Source organism: Lepidochelys olivacea (genome assembly GCF_965140295.1).
Source record: "Lepidochelys olivacea isolate rLepOli2 genome assembly, chromosome: 13".
Lineage (NCBI taxonomy): Eukaryota > Metazoa > Chordata > Testudines > Cheloniidae > Lepidochelys > Lepidochelys olivacea.
The window spans coordinates 38,041,257-38,054,828 of record NC_140423.1 but is presented as its reverse complement, the minus strand read 5'-3'; the positions used below and the strand labels follow the sequence as shown (position 1 = coordinate 38,054,828).

General features: G+C 60.8%; 1 protein-coding gene across 2 annotated transcripts; it reads right to left on the bottom strand.

Annotated features, from left to right (window-relative positions):
- Positions 1–803: 803 nt before the first annotated feature.
- RABGGTA (Rab geranylgeranyltransferase subunit alpha) lies at positions 804–12,180 on the bottom strand. 2 transcript variants are annotated; one of them, XM_084645868.1, is made up of 17 exons: positions 11,992–12,180; positions 11,493–11,564; positions 10,979–11,089; positions 9,837–9,961; positions 9,165–9,352; positions 8,058–8,255; positions 7,320–7,403; positions 3,771–3,853; positions 3,599–3,700; positions 3,148–3,253; positions 3,015–3,066; positions 2,412–2,500; positions 2,205–2,293; positions 1,988–2,104; positions 1,486–1,599; positions 1,188–1,275; positions 804–1,037 (listed from the first exon to the last, which is right to left on the bottom strand). In XM_084645868.1, exons 2-17 carry the CDS (start codon positions 11,493–11,495, stop codon positions 889–891), a joined length of 1,698 nt encoding a protein of 565 aa, XP_084501994.1. In that variant the 5' UTR covers positions 11,496–11,564; positions 11,992–12,180; the 3' UTR covers positions 804–888. The 2 variants fall into 2 exon arrangements, with proteins under 2 accessions (XP_084501994.1, XP_084501995.1); XM_084645869.1 differs by lacking the exon at positions 11,992–12,180 and adding an exon at positions 11,762–11,852.
- Positions 12,181–13,572: the final 1,392 nt, after the last annotated feature.

Sequence of the window (13,572 nt, the reverse complement as noted above, 5' to 3'; positions counted from 1 at the left end):
GCAGGGCGCGGGAGGGCAGGGCTGGGCATGGGGGGGACTGCGGGTCGGGAGTGAGGGGCACCGGCTGGGCGGGGGGGGCAGGGCTGGGCATGGGGGGGCTGCAGGTCGGGAGTGAGGGGCACCAGCAGGGCGTGGGGGGGCAGGGCTGAGCTTGGGGGGGCTGCAGGTCGGGAGTGAGGGGCACCGGCAGGGCAGGGGGGGCAGGGCTGGGCATGGGGGGGCTGCAGGTCGGGAGTGAGGGGCACCGGCAGGGCAGGGGGGGCAGGGCTGAGCTTGGGGGGGCTGCAGGTCGGGAGTGAGGGGCACCGGCAGGGCAGGGGGGGCAGGGCTGGGCATGGGGGGGCTGCAGGTCGGGAGTGAGGGGCACCGGCAGGGCGTGGGGGGGCAGGGCTGGGCATGGGGGGGCTGCAGGTCGGGAGTGAGGGGCACCGGCAGGGCGTGGGGGGGCAGGGCTGAGCTTGGGGGGGCTGCAGGTCGGGAGTGAGGGGCACCGGCAGGGCAGGGGGGGCAGGGCTGGGCATGGGGGGGCTGCAGGTCGGGAGTGAGGGGCACCGGCAGGGCGTGGGGGGGCAGGGCTGAGCTTGGGGGGGCTGCAGGTCGGGAGTGAGGGGCACCGGCAGGGCAGGGGGGGCAGGGCTGGGCCTGGGGGGGCTGCAGGTCGGGAGTGAGGGGCACCGGCAGGGCGTGGGGGGGCAGGGCTGAGCTTGGGGGGGCTGCAGGTCGGGAGTGAGGGGCACCGGCAGGGCGTGGGGGGGCTGCAGGTCGGGAGTGAGGGGCGCACAATGACTCAATTCACACCAGGGCGTTTTTAACCTTTTATTTCTCAGGTCCAATAAATTATTGGCGGGCAGGGGAGGGGAAGGGGCGGGGCCAGCCCCTGCCAGCCAATCAGGCGAGGGTGATCTCCACCCGGGGCAGCAGTGCAGCCAGCTGGGATTGGGCGTCGGGGAGGGCGCCCAGGGGGTTCCCCTGCAGGGCCAGTAGGCGGAGCCTGGGGAAGGAGGCCAAAGGTCGGAGGTCGGAAGGTCGCTGGATGCCTGGGGGTGGGGAGTCAAGGAGGGTGCAATGGCTGGAGGGGCCCAACCCCCCGCCCCAGCCCTCCTCTGCCCCGCCCCTGCCCTCCTCTGCCCCGCCCCTGCCCGCTGCCCGTGGGGGCTCCCTGCCCCATGGGGGCGGCTGGAGGATACGGTTGCTGCGGGCTGAGAGCTCCTCCAGGCGGGGGAGGGGAGGCAGCCCCTCCAGGGTCTCGATCTGGTTCCCGTCCAGCTCCAGCACCTGGGGACAGAGAGAGTCAGAGACATGGGCCGCCCCTGGCCCGGACGCCTGGGTCCCTCCACCTGCTCCAGGGCCGTGGGGGGCTAGCAGTGAGACTGGGGTAGGGGGGCTGGGGCCCTCATGGTTCCGGGGGCGGGGACAGTAGTTAGACTGGTGGAGGGGGTTGGGCGCCCGGACGCCTGGGTCCCTCCCCGCTCCGGGATCTCTCACCTCGAGGCAGCGCAGCATGGCCAGGGTGGGAGGGAGGCGGCGCAGCCGGTTCCCCGCCAGGTTCAGGTGGGTGATGAGCGGCAGCTGCTCCAGGTGGCAGAGGACGGTCAGTCCCTGGGGGGCAGAGAGAGCTGGAGGGAGGGGGTCTCTGCTCCTCAGCGCCACGCACCTACGTGGCCCCGCCCTCTCTTCCTCCACCTCATCTGGCTCCACCCACCCCTGCTGCCCCCTCCTGCACACTCAGCCTCCTGGCTCCACTCCCTGCATTTCTGGCCCCGCCCCTTCTCCTAGCTCCACCCCATCCCCTGCTCCTTCTCCTCCCCTAGCTCCGCCTCTTGTATTAGCCACGCCCCCTGCTCCCTCTCATCCTGCCCACTTCCCACTTGGCCTCACCCATTCGTGCTTACCCCTCCATCAATCCTCTAGCTCCACCCCCTGCCTCTCCCTCTTCTCAGCTCCGCCCACTAGTCCTCTCTTGACCCCATGCTTTGTTCTCCCGTACCCGGCCGGACAGGTCCACCACCCTGGCCTCGGCGTACTCCATCCGCAGGATGCTGTTCTCCACAAGGAATCTGCTGCGCAGGTCGTCCAGATAGGCCGAGCGCATGGGGTCAGCGGCCTGGGGGTGGGGACAGAGGGACAGGGTGGAGGGGGCTGGGAAGAGCAGCTCAGAGCCCCCTCCCCCCAAGATTCCCCTTTCTCCTCCCCCCGCCCCTCACCTTCAAGGTGTCGAAGTAGCTGAGGGTCTCTCGTTCGTACACCAAGGGGTCCAGGGCCCGCATGAGGAGGATGATGGTGAGGAGACACCCTGTCGAGACAGAGAGAACCCAGGAGTCCTGGCATCCAGCCCTCCCCCCACACTAACCACCAGATCCTGCTCCCCTCCCAGAGCCAGGAGAGAACCCAGGTGTCCGGGAGGTACCTACACTTGTTCTCCGGCTCCAGGGCCTGCAGCTCCTTACAGGACTCCAGTTCTGACTGCAGCACGGTCGACTTCTCCACGGAGAGCTCGCATCTGGGGGGGTGGGGGGGAGGTTAGGGGGCCAGCCAGCACCTGAGATGGGTGGGGGCATGGCCCATCCTGGGGGCGGGGGGGCTGCTCTGCACTCAAATGGGGGAGGCAGAGCTAGCTCTGACTACACACCTGGGGGGGGATGTTTTATTCAAGATACTCAAGGGATGGGGGCTACTGTGAAACAGGCACTTAAAGGGGGGGAGGCAACCCCCCAGTGGGAGGAGCCTATCCGCCTACACATAATCAGGAGGCGTGGTTTATCTGAGGGGCGGGTCTAGTCTTGAATGGAAAGGGACAGAGCTGCTCTGTAGGGAACGTATCAGGGAGGCAGGGCTACTTAGACAGCCTGGGGTAGGGCCCTTCTGAGTGGGGAGGGCCTGTCTAGAACATGCACACTAGGGAAAGGGGCTACTCTGTGAGGGGAGGAGCTTCTGGGGGAGTAGGCGGGACTTCCTGCCAGGGGGCGGGCCCTCTCAGAGGCAGATGACCCAGGGTGGGGGGAGGGGTCTCCTACCTGAACACCTGCTCCTCCGTGACGGAGTCCCGGCACCAGCCGTCGCTGCGGCCTTGGGGGCAGAGGCAGAGTGTCAGGGAGCTGGGGGGAGGATTTTTTGGGGGGGGCAGCTGTTGGGGTGGTGTATGGTTACCTTTGAAGAGGACACACTCCTTCTGGGACTCCCCGCCTGCCCACTGCACCCGGAAGGTGTGCTGGGGCCAGTGGTCGTTGAGGGCCGAGGCCGGCAGGTCGCACAGCTGGGTGGGGTGGGGGGGGGGGTCAAGGAAAAAGGTTCTAGCCTCCCTCCCCTGCCAGAGAACCCAGGAGTCCTGGCTCCCCCCCACATCCCCTAGACCTTACTCCCCACCCAGAGAACCCAGGAGTCCTGGCTCCCAGCCCCCACTGCTCTAACCCACTAGACCCCACTCTCCACCCAGAGAGCCCAGATTCCCGGCCACCATCCTCTTGCTCTAACCCACTAGATCCCACTCCCCGGAGAACCCAGGAGTCCTGGCTCCCAGCCCCTCCTCCCCCGGCTCTAACCCACTTGACTCCACTCCTCTCCTTGAGTGGGACGAGAACCCAGGCATCTGGGAGGATACCCACATGAGGCCGGGGCGGTTTCTCCCGTCGGGTGTGCGCCAATTCACTGCCAGGGGGGCCTCGTCTGCGAAGAGCAGCAGGTCGCAGGATCCTGGTGTCACCTGCCGGAGGAGAAGCTTGTGAGCCTCGGATTAGCACTGCCTCCCTCCGCCCCGGCTCATGGGTACTCACCACCACGGGCTGGGAGAAAGCCACCGCCAGCGAGGAGTCCTCTCGGCTCACGTAGACACACAGGATGGTCGGCTCCGGCTCAGCTGCAGGGAGAGAAGGGGGGTTAGTGTCATGGGACCAACTCCTGGAGTAACATTACTCAGTGCAGTGAGGTACTCAGGTACCTTCAGGGTATGCTTGAGAGGGGGGGATCCCCATGCATCACTGGATCATATCCTGAAGTAACGTTACTTAGTGCTTGAGTAGCAGCAGTACTTGGGTGCCATCTGGGGGAAATAGCATAGGAGTCTAGTGCCATTGGCCAATTCCCTGCAGTAACGTTACTGAGAACTTGAGTATCCTCCGTGCTATCCGGGCCGTGGGGCACTGTTAGGGTATGCTCGGGGAGATCTTAAAGACTCGTATAATACTCCAGTATCATTGCACAATGCCCTGGAGTAACTCAGGGTTACAATGTCACCAGTGCTCTCAGGTTACTCGGGTACCATCTTGGTATACTTTGGGGGAGGAATCTGCATGCATCACACAGCACTTGGGTCAAACGGACAACACCCTACAGTGACGTTGCTCGCCAGTACTAAACAGTACTCCGGTACCATCAGGAGACATTTTCATGGATCAAGCGGTACTCGAGTACCAGTAGAGCAAACTCTGGAGCAATATTACTCAGCACTTGAGTAAAACCAGTACCACACAGTACTCAGATAACATCAAGAGGCGTTTTGAGGAAGCAGCCCTGCTGTACCAAGCAGTATTCAAATACATCACAGCGAACACTCACCTACGCTCTAGGACAATACTACATAGTACTCAGGTATCTCATTGAACTCTGGGGACGTAGCAGATTTCATACAATACTTGTGTAATAGCTGCATTCTCCCCCAGGCTGGTATTACTATTCTGCACGAAGTACTGCGGTATCAATGCAGTATACCAGCCCTGGACAATGTAGTAACACTCTACTATACAGTAACTCCTCGCTAAACGCTGTAGTTATGTTCCTGAAAAATGCGACTTTAAGCGAAATGATGTTAAGCGAATCCAATTTTCCCATAAGAATTAATGTAAATGGGGGGGCTTAGGTTCCACGGACATTTTTTTTGCAGACAAAAGTCTCTCTATATATATACACACACACATACATACACCGTATACGTTTTAAACAAACAATTGAATACTATCCACAGCAGTGCTGATTGTGAAGCTTGGTTGAGGTGGTGAAGTCAGAGGGTGGGATATTTCCCAGGAGATGCCTTGCTGCTAAATGATGAACTAGCACTCGGCTGAGCCGTCAAGGGTTAACATGTTGTTAACGTAGCCTCATACTCTACAAGGCGGCACAAAGGAGGGAGGGGAGACAGCATGGTGGAGAGAGACAGAGTATGTATGTGTGTGTGAGAGAGATGCGCATTGCCCCTTTAAGTAAGTACATTGCCTTTTTAAGTAGATCAGCAAGTTCAGACAGCAACTGCTGCCTGCAAGCTCCCTCCCTCCTGAGCCCTGTCGCATCCCCACCTCCCTGCTCTGTGGAGATGGGATACAGGAGCAGGGGGGAGGGGGACAATGTCAGGGTTCCCTCCTGACTCTGAACTCTAGGGTACAGATGTGGGGACCCCCAAGAAAGACCCCTAAGCTTATTTCTACCAGCTTAGGGTAAAACTTCCCCAAGGCACAAACTCTTTGCCCTTGGAGGGTACGCTGCCACCATCAAGTGATTTAACAAAGAATCAGGGAAAGGACCACTTGGAGTTCCTATTCCCCAAAAATATTCCCCAAAGCCCTTATACACCTTTTCTGGGGAGGCTTGAGAATAATATCCTAACCAATTTACAAAGTGATCACAGACCCAAACCCCTGGGTCTTAGGACAATAGAGAAATCAGTTAGGCTCCTAAAAGAAACAGAACTTTATTAGAAAGAAAAAATGTAAAAGAAGCACCTCTGTAAAATTAGAAGGGAAGCTAATCTCACAGGGCAATCAGTTTTAAAACACAGAGGATTTCCCTTTGGGCAAAAACTTTAAAGTTACAAAAAGAAAACTAGGAATACACCTTGCTCTCAGCACAGAGAAAATCATAAGCCAAAACAAAAGTAAACCAACACATTTTCTTGCTAGTACTTACTAATTCAAATGGAGTTGGATTGCTTGCTTTCTTGATCTCTCTCCGGCAAGCACACAGAACAGACAGACAAAAGCCTTCCCCCCCTCTCCCCAGATTTGAAAGTATCTTGTCCCTTATTGGTCCTTTTGGTCAGGTGCCCCCCAGGTTACCCGAGCTTCTTAACACTTTACAGGTAAAAGGATATTGTGCCTCTGGCCAGGAGAGATTTTATAGTACTGTATACAGGAAGGTTGTTACCCTTCCCTTTATATTTATGACACCCTGACATTAGCCCCCCCCACCCCGCACAGCAAGCAGGAGGCTCTGGGGAGCAGCTCCAAGGCAGAGGGCAGGAGCAGCTCAGGGCAGTGGGGGGAGGGACACCTGAACTGCCGGCAATTGGTAGCTTGCTGGGTGGCTGCAGCATAGGGAACTTAGGGGAGCTGATGGGGGGGCTGCCGGCCCCCCCTGGCTCCAAGTCCCCACCAGCTCCAATGGCTGCTCTCCCTGCAAGCAGTGGAGAATGCAGGCGGCTGTCAAAGAAGGTTATACAGGAGCATTGTGCAACTTTAAACGAGCCTGTTCCCTAACCGATCAGCAATGTGACAACGAAACATCGTTAACCGGGACGACGTTAAGGGAGGAGTTCCTGTACCTGGATACCACTGGACAATACGCCAGGGAGGGGTCTCCCAAGTACTCAGGCACCATGGGACAATTCTCCCTCATTAAGCAGTACTTGGGTATCAGCGGTCTACCCTTCACAAGGATATTTCCTTACCCCATACAATACTCGGGTATTAGCCGATTGTAATCCAGTGAGGAATTTAGTATTACAAACTACTTGAGTACTGCTGTACTATACTCCCGGGTGGTATTGCCCCAATGCACCCAGTACCTGGGTAACAATAGGAGATGTATACCACAGAATAGTATACTCAGGTATCATCCGGAGTACAGCCTAGTGGATCTCCTATCATCAGACAATACTCTCTCCTCGCTAAACAGGAGTTGTGTCTTGCTGGCCCATACCCTAAGGGATATGGCTTCCTTGCCCCATGCAGTACTCAGGCATCATGCAATCATACCCCTAGCACAAAAGAATACTCAGGCACCACTGGACTACACTCCAGGGGGGCGTTATCCTCCAGCATGCAGTAATTGGGCACCAATTACTTTGGGTGCGTAGTTGCGGGCTGTGCCCACAGTGTGAGGTACCACTGGGCTATACCCCAGACTGCTATTGTTGCTCACAGTACTTGGGTACCAATTGAGTATAGTCCAGAGTTGGTCTCTACAGCCAGGTACCTTGGATGATGCTCCAGATGGGATCTCTCAAGTACTCCGGCAGCATCACTCAACCCTCGGCTGGCCAGAAAGCGCCCAGGTATTATGGAATGCATCCCTGCCCCCTCCAGTACCGTTCTGGCCAGCAAGGAGGTGCCTACCTCTGCCCAGCAGCCAGCGATGGTAGAACCAGGCGCTCTGGTCATTGGGGTCGGTGAAGAAAGCATTTTGCACCAGCTCCAGCTCTGGCAGGGCAAGAGAAGAAAGGTGGGGGATGGGGCGTGGGGCCTTTCTCCTCTGGGAGGCGCCGGCCCCGGTCCGGGCCCAGGGCAGGGACAGGCTGGCTCAGGGGGGCCCAGAATGGGACATGGGGCCTGTCCCCCATAGAGGGTGCTGGCCCTCCCCATGAGCTGTCTGAGGCACAGTTGCTGCAGGGCGGGTTCCCAGGTGCCGTCCCTGTCTCTCCGGCTGGCGGCGCTCAGCCGGGGCAGTCGTGCCCAGGGCAGCAGGGAGCCAGGTGGGGCCAGTCCCTCCTCTGGCATGCGGAACCTGTCAGTGATGTCCCAACTGGGTCAAGCTTCCAGGAACGGCATCTCCGCCAAGTTCAGGGCAGGGCTCACTGATCTCTCTGAGCAGGTGAGGGCCTTCGCCATAAATGAATCCACCCCTGGGCTGGGCCACTGGCTGGCAAGGAACCCAGGAGTCCTGGCTCCCAGCCCGCTCACTCTACCTACTAGCCCCACTCCCCTCCCAGGGCCAGGAGAGAAACCAGGAGTTCTGCCTCCCAGCCTCCACCCCAAGACGGCAGAGGACCTAGCAGTCCTTGCTCCCAGGCCCCACGCCGAGATGGAGAGAGCGCCCAGGAGTCCTGGCTCCCAGCCCCCGCCCGGCGCCCTGACCTTTGAGCAGCACGGCCTCAGTGGGGCGGCCCGGCTGCCGGGGGTCAGGGTGCAGCTGGGGCAGTAGGCGGCTGCGGTAGTGCCAGGATGAATAGTTGGAGAAGTTGCGGGTGATGAGGTGGTCAGTGAAGCGCAGCTCGTCCGCGGCTGGCACCTGGGCGCGCTGCACCACGAAGCGCCGGTAATCCCAGCAGTGAACTGCGGGGACACCAGAGAGCGGGGGGTGAGAGATGCCGCATGCCCCCATGCCACCCCATGCCTCACACCACCCCAGCACCCGTGGGTGTGAGCTGGGGGGATGCCAGGGATTGGGGTTTGGGGGTCAAGGTGCGGCTAGAGTTCAGAGGTTGGGGCAGTGGGATTCTGGGGGTTCAGGGGTGGATCCAGGATTAGAGGTAAAGGCAACAGGGTCTGGGGATTGATCTGGGGTCAGAAGTCAGGGGGGTTGGGAGTGGATCTGGGGTTGGAGGATATGTGGGTGGATCTGGGGTCAGAGGTCAGGTGAGGTTCAGAGGTGGATCTGGGGTCAGAGGTCAGAGCAGCGGGGTTCGGGGGTGGATCGGGGGTCAGAGGCCAGGGTGGTAGGGTTCAGGGGTGGATCCGGGGTCAGAAGTCTGGGGGTTTTCAGGGGGTGGATCTGGGGTCAAAGGCTGGAGTGGATCTAGGGTGAGGGCAACGGGGTTTGGGGTTGATCCGGGGTCAGGGCAGCAGGGTGGGTCCGGGGTCAGATATCAGAAGTGGATCTGTGGTCAGGGCAGGAGGGTCCAGGATGGATCTGGGGTTCAGGAGGATCCGGGGTTAGAGGTGGACCTGGGGTAAGAGGCTCAGGTGTGGATCTGGGGTCAGTGGCTGTGGGTTCAGGGTGGATTTGGGGTCAAAGGTCGAGGATTTGGGCAGGATCTGGGGTCAGAGGTCTGGGAGTTTCAGGGGGATCTGGGGGCAGAGGTCGGGGGTTTGAGGGTCAATCTATGGTCAGAGGTTTGGGGGCGGACCCGGGATGGATCCTGGGATAGACATCAGGAGGATCCAGGGGCAGAGGTCGGGTTTTTTGGGGCGGACCGGGGTGAAGGGATTTGGTGGGGATCTGGGGTCAGGGCTCCAGCTCACAGTTGCGCTCGTCACTCTCCAGGAACTTGGCGCACAGCTCCAGCTCACGGGCCCAGTCGGGGTGGGGGACGTGCCCCATCACCCAGCAGCGGTGGTGCCACGTCCCGTATGACTTGGGGTTCACCCGCAGGCAGGTCTCCAGGAACGAGAGCTCCCCGCGGCACAGTGACTGCGTCTCCTCTGGGGACCTGCCACAGGGGGTGGGTCAGAGCCAGGGACTCCCCCGGGGACCTGCCACTGGGGGGGGGTCAGAGCCAGGGACTCCCCCGGGGACCTGCCACTGGGGGGGGGTCTGAGTCAAGGATCCCCCCCAACCCGACCCCCCAGGGACCTACCACTGTGGGATCAGAGCCGGGGAGCCACCCGCAACCCCAACCCAACCCCCCTGGGGACCTGCCATGGGGAGGGTCAAAGCCAGGGACCCCCCAAACCACGCTCACTCCCATATGGACCCCAAGACTCCCCCTCTTCCAGGTTCTTTGTGACCCCCTGAACTACCCCCCTTCTCCTCACCTTTCCCCCCACCTCCAACCCCCTCTCTACCCCATATCCTCTATACCCCCCTTCTCCAACTCCCCCATCCCTTCCCCTTCATACCTTCCTTCCCTGCCCCTCTGGCCCCCTCCCCCTAGACTCCCCTCCAGACCCTCCCCCCCTCCATCCTCCCCTCACCCCTCCCCCTCCAGGCGGAGGATGATCTCCCGGCGGAAGTTCCAGAGGGTGGCGAAGTCGGGGTTGACCCCCAAGATCTGATTGGTCAGCTCCAGCGCCTCTTTGTCCAGCTGCCCCATCTTCCTCTGGGGAGAAGAAAGGTCAGGGGTCAAAGGTCATGCCACGACCCTGTCTGGAGCCACCGTATCTCGCCCAGCAAAGGATCAAGAGGTCGGGGTCACCATTCACGTCAATGTCCCTCCCGCAGTGGGGGGAAATGTCAGAAGTGCTGAGGTCAGAGGTCAAAGGGCAACTAGTCTACCCACCCATGCCAACAATTGACCAACAGACGGGGTCAAGGGTCACCTGATCACATCTGCCTCTGATCAAGGGTCAAAGGCCAGGAGCCAAAGGGCGTAACGTCATGACCACTCATGAGCCAGAAGAAGGTCAAGGGTCAACATTGACCCAATTCTTCAACCTCAGCTATCTCCAGTCACCCAATTGGAGTACAGCAGTGTCAAAGGTCATCCTAGAAAGGTTAAAGGCCACCAAGCACATAACTGCTTCTGGCCCAGAGGGGAACAGTCAGGGGCCAAGAGTCATACACTCATCCAACCATTTCCAACAGAGGTCAAAGGTTGCCATGCACCTTAACTACTCATGCCTCTGAGGGGAAGAGTTTTGGGGGTGACAAACAACATCAATGAGCCAAGGACAAAGGTCAGAGACACCCCACAAACCAGGGAGGAAGATGTCAGGTCAAAGTTCACTCTGACCAGGAGGGATCCAGGCTAAGGGGGCACTGGGTCAAGGGTATCACGCACCCCACCCATTGGGGAAAAGGTCAAAGTTCAAAGGTCAGCATGCTCCCCAATCACCCATGATGGGGAAGGCCAGGGTTCAAGGATCACTGTGCAACCAATCCAAATAAGGCATAGCGTAAGGGGTCAAAGGTTACAGCACAGACCACGCAGAGTGAGGGAAAGGCCATGGGATCAGAGGTCAATGTGTAGTGACCGATCATAACGGTCAAAGCTCATACTGCGCTCCAGGAAGGAAGGCTGAGCGCAAGGGTCAGGGGTGAAAGGTCAGCAGGAAGCCGGCTCCCCCCACTCGTGCCCAGCCTTTGGGGCACAGGGCATGCTCCCGACCCATCTCACCTTCTCAAAGATGGCAGTTGTGGCGGCTACATATTGACGTAGCTTCTTCTCCCGCTCCAGGCGCTTGGCCTCAGCCTGCTCCTCCGTTGTCTTCACCTTCAGACGGCCGTGCTGGGGGGGTCCGGGGGGGACGACTGTGTAAATGGGGAGGGGTGGCTGCTGCCCCAGGCCTTCACGCCGTGCTCCCCACCCAGGTGCATTATGGGATTGAGCAAGGGCAGGTGTCGGGGCCACGCGATTTCACCCACAACCCTGAATATGTAAACCAGATCCCGTGGGGGCAATTCTAGGGGGCAGGGACACCCCTGGGGGGGTAGCAGTAATCCCCTGGGAGGTCACTGGGGACTGCCCCTCTATTGGGCACAGGGCCAGGAACCCAGGCATGCAGCGCCCCTGGGGTTGTGTGCACAAGAAGTCCGGTTACCCCAGGGCAGTAACTGGGGAGTGGGGACTCGGATCACCCCCCGAGGGGGCAACGGGTGGGGGCTGGGGTAGCCGACGGGACCCCACTCACCATGGCGACTCAGCTGTGGGGGGGAGGGGGCCAAAGGCAGGAATCAGGGTCCCGACTCTGAACCTACTGGATCTAAAGGAGAGGAGAGGTGAGGGTTAGGGGGGATCCCCGACCCAGCACTGAGACAGCCCCGTGGTGCCCATCCCAAACTCAGGGAACCCAGGGCCGCGTGCACAAGGAGGACCCAGGCGTCCGAGGCTGCGTGCACAAGGACCCAGGTGTCCGGGGGGAGGGGGGGGCAGTGGGTTCACACTACCGCTCATGCTAACCCCAGATCATGTCCCCAGGTGCATTCTGGGATTGAGTCAGAGTAGCCACTGGGCCAGGCCATTGCATGCCCCCCACCTCCTGCCCCCACCCGCCTGCTTAGCCCCGCCCCAGGGGCGCTGAACCCGGAGGCGTCCCCCCCTTGATACGGATTCTGAGGTCTCCCCCCGCCCAGTACACGGAATGGTCTCTCCCAGGGAAACTGGCCAGCTCCCAATGCGGCGATACCAACCTGCGGAGGGCCACGGGGGCCGGGCGGGCTGCACCAAGATGCCCCGAAAGTGCGGGCGAGGGGCAGGAGTGAGATGGACCCGTCCGGTGGGCTGCGCGCAGGGCTCCTGCGGGCAATACCAACCACCGCTCACAGAGAGGGGAGAGTCAGCTGGGACTCTTTCCCTGCACAGAGCATAGAGAACAGCCCGCCAAGCAGGAGAGAATGTCTCCATTCTTAAAGGGGCTGCTTCACTCTTAAAGGGGCCGGTTTTGAGTAAATGTTGGGCGGGGAGAAAGTTTCAAAACTTTCATGGGGTCTAGTTGGTTGGTGCGTGAAACTAGGGCCCAGGACTTCTGGGTTCTATCCCCAGTTCTGGGAGGGGAGTGCGGTCTAGTGGTTAGAGCAGAGGGCTGGGAGCCAGGACTCCTCGGTTCAATGCCAGCTTGGGGAGGGGAGTGGGGGCCAGTGGGTTGGGGTCCTGGGTTCTGCTCCCCGTCTGGCCCTGACACTCTGAGCCAGGCTGAGTGTTCAGGCCGAATGCACCCTAATTGCTTTCGGTGGGTGTTGGCGTCCCAACTGGGAGGGGAATTGTGAGTCACACACGGCCGGGAAGCCTGTCCCGTTGGCACCAGCCCAGCATTCCCCAGTATCCTCTCATACCCGGACACCTGGGTTCCTCCCCGTCTGCCCCGGGGAATGCCGACTCCCCACGCACAGTCAGTGTTGGTTGCCCAGGTAGGTATGTAGATGTGACGCATTAGCTTTGCACAGCCAATGCAGTAAAGGCTGGGTGATGTCAGAGACCAGAGTCATTCAGGTGCTCCCAGGGCACGGGGCGTGGCTGTGGGTCCCGGGGTCCCGGCCCTGTCCCGCCTCTCGGGACAGTTTTTGACCAGAACGCCTGGTCGAAAAGGGACCCAGGTGGCTCCAAAGGGGGCCCCGGGGCTAAGGCAGGGTCCCTAGCTCCACGTGGCTCCTGGAAGCAGCTGTCAGGTCCCAGCGGCCAGGGAGGCTCCATATGCTGCCCCCTCCCCAAGGGCTCGCTCCACAGCTCCCATTGGCTGGTGCCTGTGGGTGCGAGGGCACCATGTGGAGCCTCCCTGGCGGCCACTTCTGGGAGCCGCGGTAAGTGTTGCCTGGACCCTGAACCCCCCCCGCCCCAGTCCATAGCTCCCTCCTGCACCCAAACTCCCTCCACCCTGCACCCCAACCCCCTGCCCCAGTCCATAGCTCCCTCCTGCACCCAAACTCCCTCCACCCTGCACCCCAGTGCCCCTCCTGCACCCCAACCCCCTCATCCCCAGCCCGACCCCAGAGCCTGCACCCACAGCCGGAGCCCTCACCCCCTGCCCCCCAACGCCCTGCCCCAGCCCATAGCTCCCTCCTGCACCCAAACTCCCTCCACCCTGCACCCCCGCCCCCTGCACCCCAGTGCCCCTCCTGCACCCCAACTCCCTCACCCCCGGCCCAACCCCAGAGCCTGCACCCGCAGCTGGCGCCCTCACCCCCTGCCCCCCAACGCCCTGCCCCAGCCCATAGCTCCCTCCTGCACCCAAACTCCCTCCACCCTGCACCCCAACCCCCTCACCCCCGGCCCGA